Genomic DNA, 17,115 nt, shown 5'->3' on the forward strand with positions numbered 1-17,115 from the left:
CTGTGCTGCTATAGTTTTCAAACACTGTCCACACCATTAGACCTCTGTTAAACAGCTACCTCAATGCTCCAACCTGTAGTAATTCAGGCTCAGTAGCTCATCTGTTGTGGACTTAGTGGTGGTCATTTTCTAGGTCTTTATCAGTGGTCACTGAACACATCTATGCCCCGTTTTCAAAAATGAGTCTCTATCAGTTTGAATCAATTTGATCAGTTTACTAAGGGCCTGTAAAGAATTTGCATGCATTAATCTGTGTTTTTCATCTTTATTATTCTGTGTGTTTTAAAGGGAATCACTGGCATCCGCTTCACCCAACACCAGCGGTGCTACATCCGAAATCAGAGCAAACAACTTCCTTTGGTTTCCGAGCTGCAAGTTGAGAACAGCGCTGAGATGGAGGTACAATTTCACACTTATCTATTTAAATCTAGTTAATATATGTCATATTTCTTATTATGAGTATGTTTTGAAAATATGATTTTTTAAAGTGATGGAGACAATAGTCCTTTCAGGGTTAAATTTCCCCCATTTGTGTTCATTTTAATTCAAAATCTTTTATTTATTGTTTGAATTACCACAGAAACTCATTTGTAACCTTCTTTATGTCTTTACTTTCATGGAAATTTAACGGTTGGAGTCAGTTCAGCAAATATAAGTCAATGTTACCCACATATGGTGCAGGAATAGAAGACAATCCTCGTCTCTTTTCATGTTTTTCAAAGTTTGGAAACTACTCTCCAGTTTTCACTTCTCTCCAGCTGCCATTTCTTTGTCATGGTTCAGCCAGCAGCACACAGAAAGAAAACCTGAGCCAGTTCAGTGCTAGCCACTTTTCCCATTGACTGAGCCAGGGCTGCATAGAAACAACGGATGTTTTTCCAGAGAGAGCAGAGAGGTAGTAAATGGTGAGGAATCATTCTTTGAATCATATAAAACAAGTGCATTGAATTAAAATCATGAACATCACTTAAAAAACAAGCAAAAACACATTGAGAAATGCAACCAAATTTTCAAAAAATATTTTTTGTAAACTACAATACATCTTTAATTTGTTCATTTTCTTGAACATATATTTAACTGACCAAAGTACAAAGAAATGAAAAGAAAATGTTCACTGACCAACTTGATGTAAATATAAATCTATGCTTCAGCAGAGCAGGATGGGTCCCACTTTTTGAGTTTTGCTCCTCCCAAAGCTTCTTCTTCCAGCTTCGAGGGAGTTTTCCTTGCCACTGTTGCCCACCTGGGGTTATTCATTTTGGTCTTGTTTTAATTCCAGATATGTCTTATGCTGTTTTACCACCACATTAAGTAAGAAAAACCCTCTATATGAATAAATTTGACTTGAACAAACTCCAGGAAAGTTGGAATGTTGGCAAAATTAGAGTGAAACCTGTATAGAACATTCAAGTTTTTATGATTTCAATCAGTCCACATTAAGAAGGTCTATATATTAAGATCATCCACCAAAGTCTCAGTCTCTGCAAGAAGCCATGGGCCGTGTATTGTAATTAATATTGCATTAATATAATTGATTAATTATTCATATATTAATATAATTCTTAACACTCAGCTCTTCAATTTTTTCTCTTGTTTCAATTAAGCCTTGAGGGGTAACTGAAAATAAATATCTGCTGGACAAAACTGTTATAATAAGCTAAAAAAAAATTTACACCCTTCAGGTTCACTTCATAAGCAGATAAAAATGAGCAAGTAAACAATTTTTTGTTGTTTTGATGGCTAAACTTTTACAAAAGATGCTAGAAATATTTTTCAACTGTTTTTGGTGTTTATAACAGGCAAATAAACAATGTGGAATTTGGTCTCGGGAACATACTTTTATAATATAGTAGCTATGTTTACTAGATTTGGGAGGATATCACATGTTAAAATTTGTAGGGTGCTAGAACCATATCTCACAAGTGATGCATTGACACTGGAATAATTAAGTAAAATCATCTTAACTCTAGTAAATATGTGTAAAATTTCACATCATAAGGTCCATCCATCCATTCATTATCTGTAACCCTTATCCAGTTCAGGGTCGTGGTGGGTCCAGAGCCTACCTGGAATCATTGGGCGCAAGGCAGGAACACACCCTGGAGGGGGCGCCAGTCCTTCACAGGACAACACACACTCACTCACTCACATACTAAAGAGTTTTTAGTTTTTGTTTTAGTCAATATTAAGTATAATGGTCTCACTTCAATGTAGATATCATCTGACAAATACAGAACATTTATGGGGAAAATAATCATATGTTTATATATTATTAGATACATAAACTACATTTGAGATGATATCACTCCCCAGGATGTCATCTTTTTTTGAAGCAGAAGAGAAAAAATATCATGTATTTTGCAATGGAATCAGCAGAAAAAGAGATATAAGAGCTGCAGAATGAAATCTACTCCAGCCTAAAGATCACCATGTATCCCCCCCTCCCACACACACACACACACACACACACACACACACACACACCTACCCCACTTACTGACACATCCATCCACCAACACACGCGTATGCATTCCTTTCCTTCACCCCGATCCTCTGCACCTCTCATCTCGCCTCCAGCATTTTCCACAAAAGTATAAACTTGGGTCTCAAGCGTCAGAGAAACCGTCAGAAAGTCCACAAACCCATAGCCCCTTTGTGGCGCACATCAAATGGTGTTTGCTGTCAATCCTGATCTAATATTAATTTTTAATCATCTCCTCTGAAGGCTCGGCCCAAATAGCCTTAAGGAGGCAGACAGAGAGAGAGAAAGAGAGGGGGGAAAGAGAGAGAGGAAAAGAGAGAGAGGTAGAGAGAGAGGTCCTTCACAAAGGTAAGCCATTAAAATGGTATTTGAAGATGTTTGCTCCGTAAATTTCACTTGACTCAGGGTTGAAGTGATTTATCACACATCGTTCTCTCTTTCTCTCTCTCTCTCTCTCTCTCTCTCTCTCTCTCTCTCTCTCTCTCTCTCTCACTCACACACTCATACTCATTCCCTATTTCTCTTGCATTTTCTCCATTCTCTCTCTCTCTCTCTTGTTCTGTGGTATGGTTGGTATAGAATGATTGGCCTAAATACCTCTCTTACACACTCTGTACCAAAATTAATATAAACTCTCTCTCTCTCTCTCTCTCTCTCTCTCTCTCTCTCTCTCTCTCTCTCTCAATTTCAATTTTCAATTGAATATTTTAATATAGCTTTATTGTCATTAATTGCATTTAAAACCTGTGATTTAAAGTTAAGAATATTACCAATAGTGATAGTAAAAAACATACAAAAAGAGAATATTAATTAAAATGATACATATTTACATTTAGATACATTTAAATAGACACATTTAGATATATTACACACATAAAGAAACATTACTCATATGAATGTGTACAGTATATAGATATATACACATATACACATAATAAATAAAAAGTAATAGCTGCGTATTTGGGGCAGTGCAGGAGGAAGTGTTCTTCATCCTCTCTCTGCATCAGACTGCAGTTAGAGCAGGTTCTCTACTCTCTGGGCCTCCGGGTTCAGTGTTAACTTATCTTGTATTTTCCCCTTCTGCACTAGTTTGAGGTTTACACAGTGAGCCAATTCAGCCATGTGATTTAGAGATCAGTAACTAATTTTATATGTTGGTTTAATTCACTTATCCAAATTTCACTGTGTTTGAGGGTCAGAGATTGATGCCGATGAGTTTGATGTGGTTTGTGGAGGAGGAGAAGGTGCGATGTTGTTTCTGAGGCCCAGTCAGCTGTGGGCTGAGCAGGCAGAGTGGGTGTGTTTCTGAGGAGAAGTGATTGTCCAGAAGAGCTCTGTATTTTATTGAGTGGGGATCAGCCTGATTGAGGGAATGTCGATGTGCAAATGCTGAGTTCCACTCTGAAGGTTTCATTGAAGGCATTTCTGAGCATTCCTAGCATGTTTTTAGCAAATTCCAAATGTAAATATTTAGTCAGGTTTTTATCCTAGTTTTTGAAATATAAACATAGCCTTGGCTTCTGTGTTTCACAGCCGTGCAGCAGAATCCTTCTGGAAAATCAGAACTGAGGTTCACTTTGAGAGCCCAGCTCTGGCAGAACTACTGCCGCACTGACAGACTCTGCAGTAAACCCTGCTCTGAGGTGGACACTCTCTTTCACTCGTTCACTGTTTTCTTCTACCCTCAATGTCTCTCACAGCTTCTCTCACAGCTTCTCTCACTCTCTCACTCTCTCTCTCTCTCCATCTCACCTCCCTCCATCTCACCTCCCTCCATCTCTGGCTAAAACTGATTGATTTCACATCTGTGAAATAAGGCTGAGCTGAAAAGTCTAATTAAGGTTTTTCAATGTGTGCTAAAAAAGGGAAATGACAGCGACATATGGAGGCAGCATCGTGATTAGTGCCTGCAAACATGAACTACACATAAAAAAAAGAAAGTTTAAAAACAGGATGTGAAGGAAAGATTGTTTACTTTTTATTGGGAGTTGGGTGTTTGTAATGCACCTACTTTTCATAAAGTCAAATACAAATTTAGAGATAATGGGCCTAATGCAAGACATAAAGTTTCTCTCTGTCTCTCTCTGTCTCTCTCTCACTCTCTCTCTCTCTCTCTCTCTCTCTCTCTCTCTCCAGCTCTAATTTCAAATGAAAAACATCAGTGTGCTATACCTGTTATTTTCATCAATAAATTATATAAATTGGGTTTTGTTTGATTGATATATTTTTTCTTGTTGGAACATAACAGACTGCAAGAGAGAGTGAGAGACCTTTAAACATTATTTTATTTTCAGAATTTTCATTAAAATCATTTAAAAAAATACTGCTTTAAAGCTTGTCAATACTTCTTTAAAACCCATCAAGGCCACTATGACAAGTACTTGTCATTTTTAAGAGCACAGAAAACCTCTGTGTCCCCAGACCTGATTAAAATCCTGCACTCTACAGTGATTTTGTAAAATGCAAATTCCACTCTGAACCTTGAAGTCATCGTGGCTTTCAGCAGCTATTCAGCCTCCAGTGTCCCAGTGCCTTGTGTTTTATTTTTCCCGGTAAGCCAGGCAGCAAGTTTTACCTGACCCACAAGGAAATTAACCAGGCACACTGTGCCCTTTTGTGAAGCTGAGTACTTTGGCCCCAAACATGGACTCTCAACCCCACACACAGAGCTTCTATATCTCTCTGAGCTCACATACTGCACAAAGAGATGCATCTCCAATTTCCTCTCTAGCACAAAAGGACAACCTGCCATTACAGTGGGATCAATATGTGCCATGTGTCTGTTCGTGGCCATGACCATGCACCATGCTCCAATGAAACTCTGATTTTTTTTACTCTATGGGTGGTTTGTACAGGGAGCACCTGTAACATCATGAAGACGATTCCGATGCCAAGGACAGTTACTACTTGTAGACTCCTGGCCAGACACATGGAGGCATCTAAAGCATCTGTGAAGTCCATGAACTGTGGCTTTTTAAAGGAGAGAAGTGACCACATCTCCTCATGCAGCAGCAGCAGAGAGGGGGTTAGTGAACATGTAAAACAGCAGGTATGGGTTAACTGCAGTGTTATTAGCTGCGAGAGGCGGCCCGCCGCAGGGCATGCAACTCGCAGCGAAACAATGCAAGCAGAGGAGAAACTGCAGTCGGCTGATAAGGAAAATAAAGCGGCCCCAGAGTACATCCAGGTGACAAACATGAACGGTTCGCTGCCAGTATTTTTACAATTTCCAATTTATTCAGCCAAGGAAATGATGAAAGAGGTAATCCCTGAGCTTCCCTCCAGTCACCTAAACACAGACGATGAAAATCACTCGTTCTCCTCGTTCCACCACTGTCTCACAATAAGTTTCCATTTTCTTATTCCTTTCCTCTCCATTAGGTGGCTTAGACTGTATGTAGGGTTATGAATTACAGCGACACAAAATCATTTCATGCCATTAATGCACAGCATGTGAGGAGAATGTTTCAGGGAGTATATTTAGACTTAGACCAAAAGCTTGAATATAAAAAAACTAAATGTACCTCTCAATGTATCGTCATGATACACTGAATCCAAACATTCAACCAAACATTCTGAGAGCAGCTGCACATGAACCAAAAGTCACCAAACTTATAGCCTAGCACGGGCTAAGGCTAGAGAATTCAACTTTTTTGGTGCTAGTACAGGTCTGGGGAGGTGAGGTTACAACATTTTAAGCTTCAGACATTCAACAGATACATACACTGATCATCTAATAACATTATAACCACCTCTGTGTTGGTCCACTGTTTATTTCCTTAGCTCCACTGACCACACAGGAGCACTTTTTAGTTGAACAGTTACAGACAGTAGTCCATCTCAGTCATTGCATGCTTTGTTTGACCACTTTCACTCTGTCCTGTGCAGTGGTTAGGTGCTGGTGTTCTGCTGGTATGAGTGGATCAGAAACATCTGTGTTACTGGAGCTCTGCAGTGACCACATCAGCGTCACTGCAGCACCGAGGATGATCCACTACCCAAATTACACTTGCTCTTTGGTGGTCCCGTGGGGGTCCTGATCATTGAAGAACAGGGTAAAAGGGGGTAATGAAATATGCAGAGCAACAAATGGTCTAAAGTCTGTAATTATAAAACTACAAAGTGCTCCTGTCTGGTCAGTGGAGCTAAGAGAATGGATAGTGAGTGTAGAAACAAGGATGGTCATAATGTTATGGATGATTGGTGCATAACACTGCAGTGTCCCTGCCTGATGGCGCTTAGCAATATATTTTTCACCCACTAGACTCTGGCCAACAGCACCGTGGTCACCGCCTTCATTTAGAAGAACTGTTACGGGGAGCGGCTGCAGTGGAAAACGATAAACAACTCTTGTTGTCGATTGGCTTAACAGAATGTGATTGATTATGAAAAATGCCGTGTCACTGTGGCTGAACTCAGCACCAGGGCCAGAGATAAACCTGTAGAGTCAGGACAATGTCATGGTTTATTCACTGTATACAGCAGCTTCAGATCAGAGTGAGATATGATACACACGTAGAAATGATTCTGAGTCCTGTCTTGTAGAGTTGAGCATTTCAGAGCAAGGTGAAATGTGGCTAAGAAAGTACGCAGAGAAAAAACTGGATTAGAGACTGTGATTGTGGAACTACAAAGTGCTCCTATGTGGTCAGTGGAGCTGATTAAATGGGCAATGAGTGAAGGTGCATTGTTCTGTGTGTATTATATTATTGTGTAAACAGGGAAGAGCAGGTTAAAACAAAGGAATTCATGTTTTAGGAACAATCTGGGATAGTCATTTTATTTATTTATCTATTTATACTTTAGTAGACAAATAAGTTCCTCACTATTTTAATCTTAAATACAAACCGTAAAAAACATTTGATGGAATTTAGGCCTGATGGTGAGGGTGCCTGGGGTGGGGGGGCATGGGGTGGTGGGGGGTGGGCGCAGACTCAGATGACTGCCATCAAAACCTCACACAAGGGTTTGCCTTTCATTCAACCACCACTCAAAATAGAAAAACAGATAGTGTCAAATTGTGTGGATCAATCTGTGCTCTAATGTTCACAATACAACTCCATTCATCCTGCATTCTGATGGCACAAGGAGGACTTGTTTACCGCGCCTCTCTGCCTCGCCGATGACCTTTGCAAGTCCCGCGAGACACTCTCCCCTTGAGTTTATTGGTGTAATTTCTCAAATATGCAGTAAAAGTCATGTTGCAGGATCAGTGGCCTAACCTCTATTTACTTGTGAAGGAGGCGTGCTTTGCTTGAGCAGTTAAGAGGGCCAATTAAAATCTAGCGCTGAAGGCCCCGGTTTTAATTTCAGCTTAAAAACAGCTTCTCTGCAGTGGCGGCTTGGCTGTCCTCCGAGTCATCATTAGTTTAGTGTGATGTCGGTGGTGGAGGGGGAGGTTAGGGGGTGCTGTTTTGGGGGGTGCTGTTAAGAGTCAGAAAACTGTGTCAAAGGCAGCGGCGAAGTGGATGCTGCTTTTAATCAGGCGGAACTGGTGTGGATTCTACTTCGCCACAGGTCAGTGCGGTGTCACTTAACAACAAACAAGACAGGGCATGGAAAAAATGACTTCTCATAAAGCACGAGGATGAGAAAGAGCATGAGAGCACAGAGGAAAGGGGAAAGCGACCCAGTATAAATGATAGTAGCTCAAACTATAGCCCCAGGATTCTACATCAAGCTTAACTAATGTGCAATTAAGCCCTAGACTGGGAGAAAATCACCTTGTAAAAACATTTGTCAAGTGAGCCTTTCCCTCTGTTCCCTCCACTAATTAACAAGGGGAATGGGGAGGAGGGTTTGTTTAGTGTTTGTATTTACATATGTGAAGGCGAAAGCAAACAAATATTTCATAAGGTTGCATTAGCTGAAGCGCTTGATATATCTCTATTAAACAGAAATGACATGCCTTCACTATCATTAAGCCATAATAGTTTACTTTACAGCTCATGAACTAGAGTATCAACAAATTAAACATGTTAATAGCGTTCAAAGGAAGGGAGGGGCACAGAGGGATCATGCTTTAAGCTTCTTTACTTTGTCAGAAGCACTACACAACACCATTAAAAAAGTTTCATAGTGCAGTTTCTGCAATGCAAAGCCTGGAGTAGCAAAGACAGAGGCTCTGTTCTCCCTGTTACGGGTCAGTAAAATATCATAATAATTTTGAAGCTGTAATTGTAAGGTTAGAAATATTACCTTGTGATGCTTTAAAGCAAACCTTGCTTTGACCTTGAAATGCAACAACACCAGTACCTGCAGAATAGGGCTAAGAGAGAGAAGTTGAGTAAATAAATAAATAAATAAATAAATGGTGAGAGTATGCGAGAGGGAGGGAGGGAATGGAGGGAAACAGAAAGAGAGAGTGGGAGGGAGGTCAAACGGTATATTGCAGCAGAGGCTGGCCATTAGTCTTTTGGTACCCAGTGGAGGTAAATGGTGTAATGCAGGGTAACGGAGTGAAGCCCAGTCCACGGTTGTGTGTAGACCAGGCTTATGGAGATGGAGTGTGGTAGAACTGTTCATTATTCACCTGCCTCACACTATATTTTCTTAACATAACTCTTAACACACTTTCACAACTTGTCAAGATAAGACTTCTAATACTTCTCACTCTGATAAGTTCAGAAAAGTAGTCCCTGGTTTTCACTGTCTAATCCCACACTTCGACACTCTAGTTCTGTGCTTTTGTTCTGTGTTGGCTATTACTCTCTCATGACTATTACTCTTAATCTATTAGTGTTCTGTTCCAGTGTCGACCAGTGTCTTTTGTCCTTCTTGTCTTGGTGCCTCTCAGCAGTTCGACTTTTTGTTCTGGGAGAAGTTCCTCTTACGAATCTCGACTCATCTCACTGTTTATTTGTCTCACTCTGAGGGAGGTTCTCTTTTTGAGACTTAGCTCCTCTCAGTGGTTCTCCATCATGTTCTGAAGGAGGTTCCCCTTTTTGATCTCGCTGTGAGTCCTCCTTTTGAGTCTGGTGACTTCAGTTAGACCTGAGAGGGCTGTCCTTTTAAGACTTGGTTCCTCTCAGGTGCTTACATCTTGTTCTGACAGGGATTCATTTTGAGTCTTTGTTCCTCTCAGTAGCTTTTCCTCTTGTTATTTTAGTCTTTGCCTTTGGGGGAAGATCTGCTTTGGAGTCATGGTTCTTTTCAGATGTTCTTCACATTCTGAGGGAGTTTATCATGTTTACTTGGGGCTAGGACCCAGACTTCTGCTGACTTGTGAAACTGACACTGTGAAAAGCACTGTACAAATAAAACTGAATGGAGCTGAACTTAATTGGACATAGAGCCTGAGTGTAAAATATATCTTGTTTATAGGTGTCTGAGCCTGGGGAAGTGGACTTTCAGGTGGTGGACTCACACATATGGCTCCCTGCTGAGCAGCCAATTAATAACAGGGCATTCCTCATCAATTCCAAGATTTGGGAGATCTGTCAAGACCTCCCCATCCACTGGATCCACCCTTCTCCTCTCACAGGTAACTGCCTGTGGCTTTATTTTGTTTACTCTTTTTCCTCATGAAGTAACCTAATTCTCCTTGTTCCTCAGCAGTCAGGACACCCACATGTACACCACACAGCAGGTATGACTGGGGTGATGGATCATTCTTAGCGCTGCCGTGATAATATTATGTTGGGGCAATCAACACAAACTGTGCAGCGACAGATGATCTGCTGTCACTGACTTTACTTCTCCAAGGTGGGCCAGCGAGGTAGGAGTGTCTAACAGAGCGGACAGTGAGCGGACAGAATGTTTAAAAACTTGTACCACTGATCCACTTGTACCACAGTAACACACTATTCTCACTAAGAATGATCCAATACACAAAATCAAACCTGCTTTGTGGTGGGCTTCCAGGTGTGCTGACCATTAAACAGGGGCAATGAAGAGTGTTTTAATGTATAATAAAATAATATTTAATGTAGAGTGTGTGTGTGTGTGTGTGTGTGTGTGTACCATTTTATGCCACTCATGATAAAACATAAAAAAGCAGTTACACCTGTTTGAATAACAATGAACTTATAGCAAAATGGAGTAATATTCAATGTTTAAAAAATAAATAAATAACACATAAATAAAATAAAACCACTGTTTTTAAACAAATCAATATTACACCTCCAGAATAGAGAGAACAAAATAGAACAGTACAGAGGGGTTGGCTCAAATATTGGTGATGTAAATTCTTGTGTAAACAATGGGCAATACTGTGGTCAACAGAAATAACTGATGTAATTTCCATACATTTTATAATAAGCTGATAATGTAATAATAGTGATTATGGCTATTTAATAGATATGAAGATGTGTTAGCATGACCTGAAACCTAAACTAAATATGTGGAGATGAAAGAACTGTGGGCAGCCCTTCAAATGATCTTATTAGCAACTGTTTCTTAGTTTTCAAAAATTTCAAATCTTTAGTTTCTACAAAGTTTCATCCTGAAGGAACCCAGTTTCACTCATGTCCTAACCCTGTTGGCTCTAATCCCAACTCAGTTATTATCACATCTTCACCAGCTAGATTGTCAATAATCTGAGCATCTGCAGATATTCTACAGGGGACAATTCAAATAAAGTGGGACACATATCTTAAGCCGTAATCCAAAGTAAATTTGAGAAGTGAACAGAAGCTAAAGGCAGATGCCATCGTCTTGTTCTCCTTCTTGCCATCTTTTCTCACCGCCAATGTATGGCTTCATCATGTTCCAGTGAAACAGCAAGAGGAAAGCTATGGCCATGTTGATCAGAGTTGAATTACTATGAGGAGGGTTTTCAAAGGTCTCATCATCTTAGTTTGTTTTAATATAGTTCATTAGTTCACATGAAAGCAGTGAACTGACCTATTTTAGCAGAGACTTGGAAAATGTTTATGAGGACCTGAATATACTTATACTCCAGTTGATGGGGTTGATCTACTAACCTACTATCACTTTTCCCCATTAGGATTTTACAGAAAAGCCGTGCTTAAGGAGAGAAAGGAGTGATATATTCATTTGGGACTTTGCTGTAAATAGGGCAGAAGTTGATGTTGGTTGATCTGAAGTGGAGTTTGTTTATCTAAACTATACAACTTTTGGTGTAACTTTTGAGTTGAATAAACCTTATTAAAGAAACACTGTATGGGTCTACCCTTAGAGTTCATTCATTCATTCATTCATTATCTGTAAGCGCTTATGCAATTTAGGGTCACGGTGGGTCCAGAGCCTACCTGGAATCATTGGGCGCAAGGCGGGAATACACCCTGGAGGGGGCGCCAGTCCTTCACAGGGCAACACAGACACACTCACACATTTACACCTACGGACATTTTTGAGTCGCCAATCCTCTTACCAATGTGTGTTTTTGAACTCTGGGAGGAAATCGGAGCACCCGGAGGAAACCCACGCAGACACGGGGAGAACACACCAACTCCTCACAGACAGTCCCCCGGAGCAGGAATCGAACCCACAACCTCCAGGCCCCTGGAGCTGTGTGACTGTGACACTACCTGCTGCACCACCGTGCCACCCACCCCTAGAGTTGCAGAGTGTAATTCACTTTTAGAGGACTGTCGTAAAATCAGGGGGGAGTGGGAGGGATGAGGATGTTTCCTACCGTCGTTCAAAGTTACAAAGTACAGTTTCTGCATTGCTGACCCTAGAGTAGCCATGACAGTGACAGGGCATTACAGGTCAGTGAAGTATCATAATGATTTTCAAACTGTAATTTTAGGGTTAAAATACTACATAGTGTTGCTTTAAAGTTAGATAATAATTTTGTAAACACAATTGAGTGTACGTTATTAAACGTGGAACAGTGCAGACTCTGATTTAAAATGTTTTAGAGATTTGAACTGAGCCTTTATAAACAGAAATCAAAAATAGATCTCTTTAATACCCCTGTAGTTTCTCCTGGGGAAAAAAAAGAGACAGAGATGAGATGGAAAGACAAGGGAAATTTTTGCTGCTCTAATATTTCTCATGAGAAAGTATCCTCTTGATATTTAGGCTTTAGTCAAGATCTTAGTAACACCTCACACTGCGCTTGCGTTTTCTCTGCTTGACATCTCCCATGTCTCGTGGCTCTTCTTTTATCTGATGCTGTGTCCCCAAAGGATTTTTAAGAGAATAACATTGTCCTAAAAAGCAAAAATTAAGCAATAAAATCTTCCTCTGCTTTTGTTGATCTGAACATCTTGCTCTGCATTTCTCGATTTTTTAAAAAATGTTGAATGCTTGTAGTAGTAACCTGTGCCAGATTTAGTCTCTCATTCTTGTCTCCTGCTGTGTTCCAGATGCTGAGTTCCATGATGTGGAGGATGGGGAAGATACACACCACACCCAAGAGGCTACAGCTAAGGGAGCGCGTCAGGCTAGAGACGTCACGGACCAATTGGCAATAAATGACTATGTAAGTATGAGGCTTTGGGCTGAAGAGGAGACGTGCTCAGACCACTGAACTGGATAGTCAGAATTTCTTTTTTTTTTCCTTCATATAAATCGTTCATTAATTGGTGCCCTCTTATTCTGACTCAAAAACAGACTGTGTGGACCACAGGGCATTGGAATTGCTCTATATATCTGCTTAAATCAGGCCAGTTCACTTAAAACTCCCTTAGTGTCAGGCACTTAATGGAGAGGGATATTTAGCCTTCAAAGGCAGCAAAGTTCCCTAAAGCCCTCGCAAGAAGCGATCTTGCCTCATTTTTTTCTTCTTCTTCTTCGTCGTCTTCTATTTTTTCCACAAATGTAGATATAAACATACAAAGAGAGCCTCCCAAGGTCACTCATTAACGAACAGACAAATTTATTAACAATGCTTTAATTATCAAGGCGCGAAAGAATCGAGCGGCAAAACACAGGCGCCCCTCAAAGAGAAGGAAAGGAATGATTGAATGCCCAATCTTTAAATAACCTTGGCTTCCATAACTGTGGTAGATGCATACACTTTTAAAAGCCACCTACACTTAACTCGGTGAAGCTCCAACTCCCCCAGAACTCCTGCTCTGAGACTAGTGACAAGAAAGGACCTCACAAAATAGAAAGAAATAAATATATAAGTGAAATAAACCAGGCACATTTATCTGTAGAGGGCCAGGAATGCTTTGCTTCGTCCAATTGCCGGTGCCTCAATGTTTTGCATAATTAAAGCAAACCCAGAGATGAAACCCTCTCCTCCTTTTGAAATACCTCTGCTTCTATCAACTGGGTAATACATACTGGTGGAGCCAATTCCAAGGCCAGTTGCAGGCACGTTGTGTGTGTGTGTGTGTGTGTGTGTGTGTGTTTGTGGGCCAAGTGATAACAAAGGTCTTTGTGTGCGTCAGAGGGGATGTGGATCCTAGTAATTGGAGTCTGGAGTCATGTCGATACCAGTGGGAATCCAGATATTCCAGACCTTACAGATTTCTCTGCTCTTCTTCTCCCATAATTCCTGGGCTTCAGGTTGCTGTGTGTGTGTTTGTGTGGGGTGCTGGGGTTAGAAGGTTTGGGAGGAGGATGTAGAAAGATGTTTTTTTCATGCGGCGAGCCCATGGCCATCACGGCCGTTTTATAAATAATCATCAAAGTTCCAGTGACAGAAGGCCGGAGATATACGAGGCTGACCTTTCCCCACCGCTGCTTCGCTGATGCTGTGGATGCCAGCACGGCTCTGGATCCCTTTCAAAACAGATAACCATCATCCAGTGAAGCTGAGGAATTGCATCATGGTCCTTGACCTACATACTGAGGATAAGCTCTCTAATGATTGGGCCAAAGTCCAGTCGAGTCCAGTCGAGTCCAGTTGAGTTCGTCAGACCCCAAAGTATAACCACTCTTCCTATAACGCTCATCAATGCTGGGACAAATCATGACCCATGTCAAATGTACAGTGCAGTAGTAAAGGAAAAAAAGGCAAGAGATATCCGTAATGTCTGGAGTTTCGACTAGACATCAAGATCAGTAGGAAGGAAAAAAAGGGGGTATTTTTTCTGCTCTGATATTTCTTCTAAGAAAAAAAAAGTCTTGAAATCTCAACACACCTCCTCTTGAGTTGTAGTGGAGATCTCAGTAAAGTCTCACACTAAGCTCAGACTTGCTGAGATAACACTCTGAACTAAAGACAGACAGGAACTCAACCATTTCTCGTCAACCTTATGAACCCTCTCAGGTTTAATGTTGTCGGTATCATCAGAGTCTCATTTCTCCTTTGTCTCTAATGCTGTTTCTCCTGAGGAATCACAGGAGATTTACTTCACAAATGTATATGTTCAGTCAGAAGCTCTTTTTTTCGTCTGTTTGTTTGTTTGATTTTGGTTGAAAATGTACTTGCCTGTAACCTTTGATTCACTGCTTGTCACTGCACAAATATGTCTTTGTAATTTGAGCTGTTTAATTTTTTGTAGCATTTTTGATCTGCGTTTACTTTAATGCAATGTGAGCAGCAGTGGCGGATGCTGGTCTTTCAAGGAGGGGAAGCTCAATTTCTGCGTCTTTTCCAGGGACTTGACTAGTGTCCTCTCAATGGCCAGCAGAGCTAGGCTGCTTAAACGGCCTTGGCCCATGTGAAGTGTGTCCGCCTGTGAGTGCTTTGTGACGGTGGAGGGGCTCAGCAGCAACCACTGGACAGAAACTGAGATAGAAGTCAGAAAGAGTGATAGAAGTCAGTCTCCAAACACAAGCAGCTACAAAAAACCCACCAGAAATAGAAGCTCGATTTGTCGCTAGTCGTTTTTAACAAAGTCTCCAGTTCAACTCAGAACAGAATGAAATGCTCCCACGGATCTTTACACCAAAGGATCGCTTATTCGCTCATTTCGCTGTCAATCAAAAAGGGATTCAGCCTCAGACAGATCATCCAATCATCATGCAGAAGCTGAGCGTCCGGGCCAGCCGAGGCCAGCCCACTGCCCCATAGACCCCCAGAGACGCTGAGCGTCCGATGGGCGGGACAAAGCCCAGCATTTATCCAATGACTCGTCTCGTTTCGCTGCACTTCGCTGCTTCGCAATTGAACTCTGTGGACGCTCAGCGTCTGTTTAAAGCACTGTTTGAAGCTGCGGGAATGATTGAGTGGAAAGCCACGTCTTTACCAGTGATAAGAAGCTGATTCTGAACAAAAGTTGAGTGCGTTGTAGTGCATATTTATTCAATGACATGTACACACAACAGTATATATTTGATCACTTATTTTTTTGACATTTTAGGGGAAGCTGAGCTTCCCTTGCAGTCTTAGAGCAATTGCCTCTGATGAGCAGTCTCCCAGATTTGGAGTCAGTTCCACCTAAAGTTAAGTAATTCATATGAAACAGCCAAAATAGGTAATTATTACACACCTATGGAGCAGGATAGATCCTCTTTCTTATTTATTTCATGCTCTTCTGTGATCAGAGGTATTTCCAGATGCTTTTTCTTGGCTGTGGCAATTTCAGACCAAGGCACTTACTTTGTTTCCCTTTAACCGAGCTAGGGCTGCTTAAGAACACCTGACCTTTTTCCAGTGTGCCAGAGAGCTAGCAAATGATGAGGAATCATTCTCTGAATTTTATAAAAATGTTTTGGATTAAAAAAAGTGTCTTGAGAAATAAATGGGCAAATCTTGAGCAATACATATAAAGCAAGATGTAGGCTAGTCACTACTACTCACTGCTTTGTGAAGGAGTAGTTGAAGAGCACTTAACCAAGCAACTTTAGATAACAGGGTTCATTCCTTCTGTACAAAGAAGTGATCATTTCATGCATCAGAGACCACATGATTCAATGAGCTTTGACAAGAAGGGAGCATGCATTTGACATCTTCATTAATCCGCATACAGAATGGAAATTAAGATGTGTTCAATATTCAGAGGTTTTACATCCAACAATTCTTCAGGAATGAAGGGTATTAATCAGTAGTTTGCTCCCTGGTCGTGCAGTGGTGGCCTCTACTCTTATGGGAGGGCTTCACAATAGATATGAGATCTGATGGCAGTCAGCAACATGGATATCACTAAGGTCAGATACTGACGATTCAAAAATACCATTCCATTTCATCCCAGACATATTGAATGGAGCTTCATCACTCAATGAATATTCCATTCACCTCAAATGTCATTTCATTTATGCATTCATTTGCAAATTTTTCCAAAGATAAAAGGACACAATGCAAAACAGCGAATGCCACAATAGTAGCGTTACCTCTGTGTGATTCTGTGCGCCAGACATGTGTTCCCTTGGCTTTTCTCTTCTCATCAATGCCATCTACACCTACGTTAACTCTCAAACAGGAGGCGGTTATTTTGTGTCGTTTTAAACATTTTCATGAGATCACTTGGATTAATTTACCTCTGAGGAACAATAGTGTTCATTGTGTGCGCTGCCTAATGACATTTCATTTAACTGTAATACGTGCTCCTCATATTTTTTATTTTTTTCCTGAAAAATACTGGGGTCTTTCTGTGTGAACCTGATAAAATAATCACTGTCGTTCTGACAGCTTTTGTGTTGGAGCTGTAATGAATTCCTTCTCAACACTGAAGACCCCAAACCTGACAAACATTATGAATCAGTAATTGCCTACATGCATTTGTCAGAGTAATAAATCAAAGGGGATAGGCATCGCCCCCCCCCCCTCTTCCTCTTACTGTAGTCCCTATCATTAGAGAGACGTAATTTTCCAACCATTCATCATT

The 17,115-nt window shown here is 40.8% G+C and overlaps 1 protein-coding gene across 1 annotated transcript in view; it reads left to right on the forward strand.

The window, feature by feature from the left end:
* The window catches only part of tnmd (tenomodulin), a 73,762-nt gene that overhangs the window by 50,385 nt on the left and 6,262 nt on the right, over positions 1 to 17,115 (forward strand). The window contains exons 4-6 of the mRNA XM_066649847.1: positions 289 to 399; positions 9,806 to 9,965; positions 12,760 to 12,875. Coding sequence (XP_066505944.1) covers positions 289 to 399; positions 9,806 to 9,965; positions 12,760 to 12,875 — 387 coding nt within the window. The remainder of the gene's footprint in view (positions 1 to 288; positions 400 to 9,805; positions 9,966 to 12,759; positions 12,876 to 17,115) is intronic.

This window comes from Hoplias malabaricus, chromosome 17, assembly GCF_029633855.1.
Source record: "Hoplias malabaricus isolate fHopMal1 chromosome 17, fHopMal1.hap1, whole genome shotgun sequence".
NCBI classification, from domain to species: Eukaryota; Metazoa; Chordata; class Actinopteri; order Characiformes; family Erythrinidae; genus Hoplias; species Hoplias malabaricus.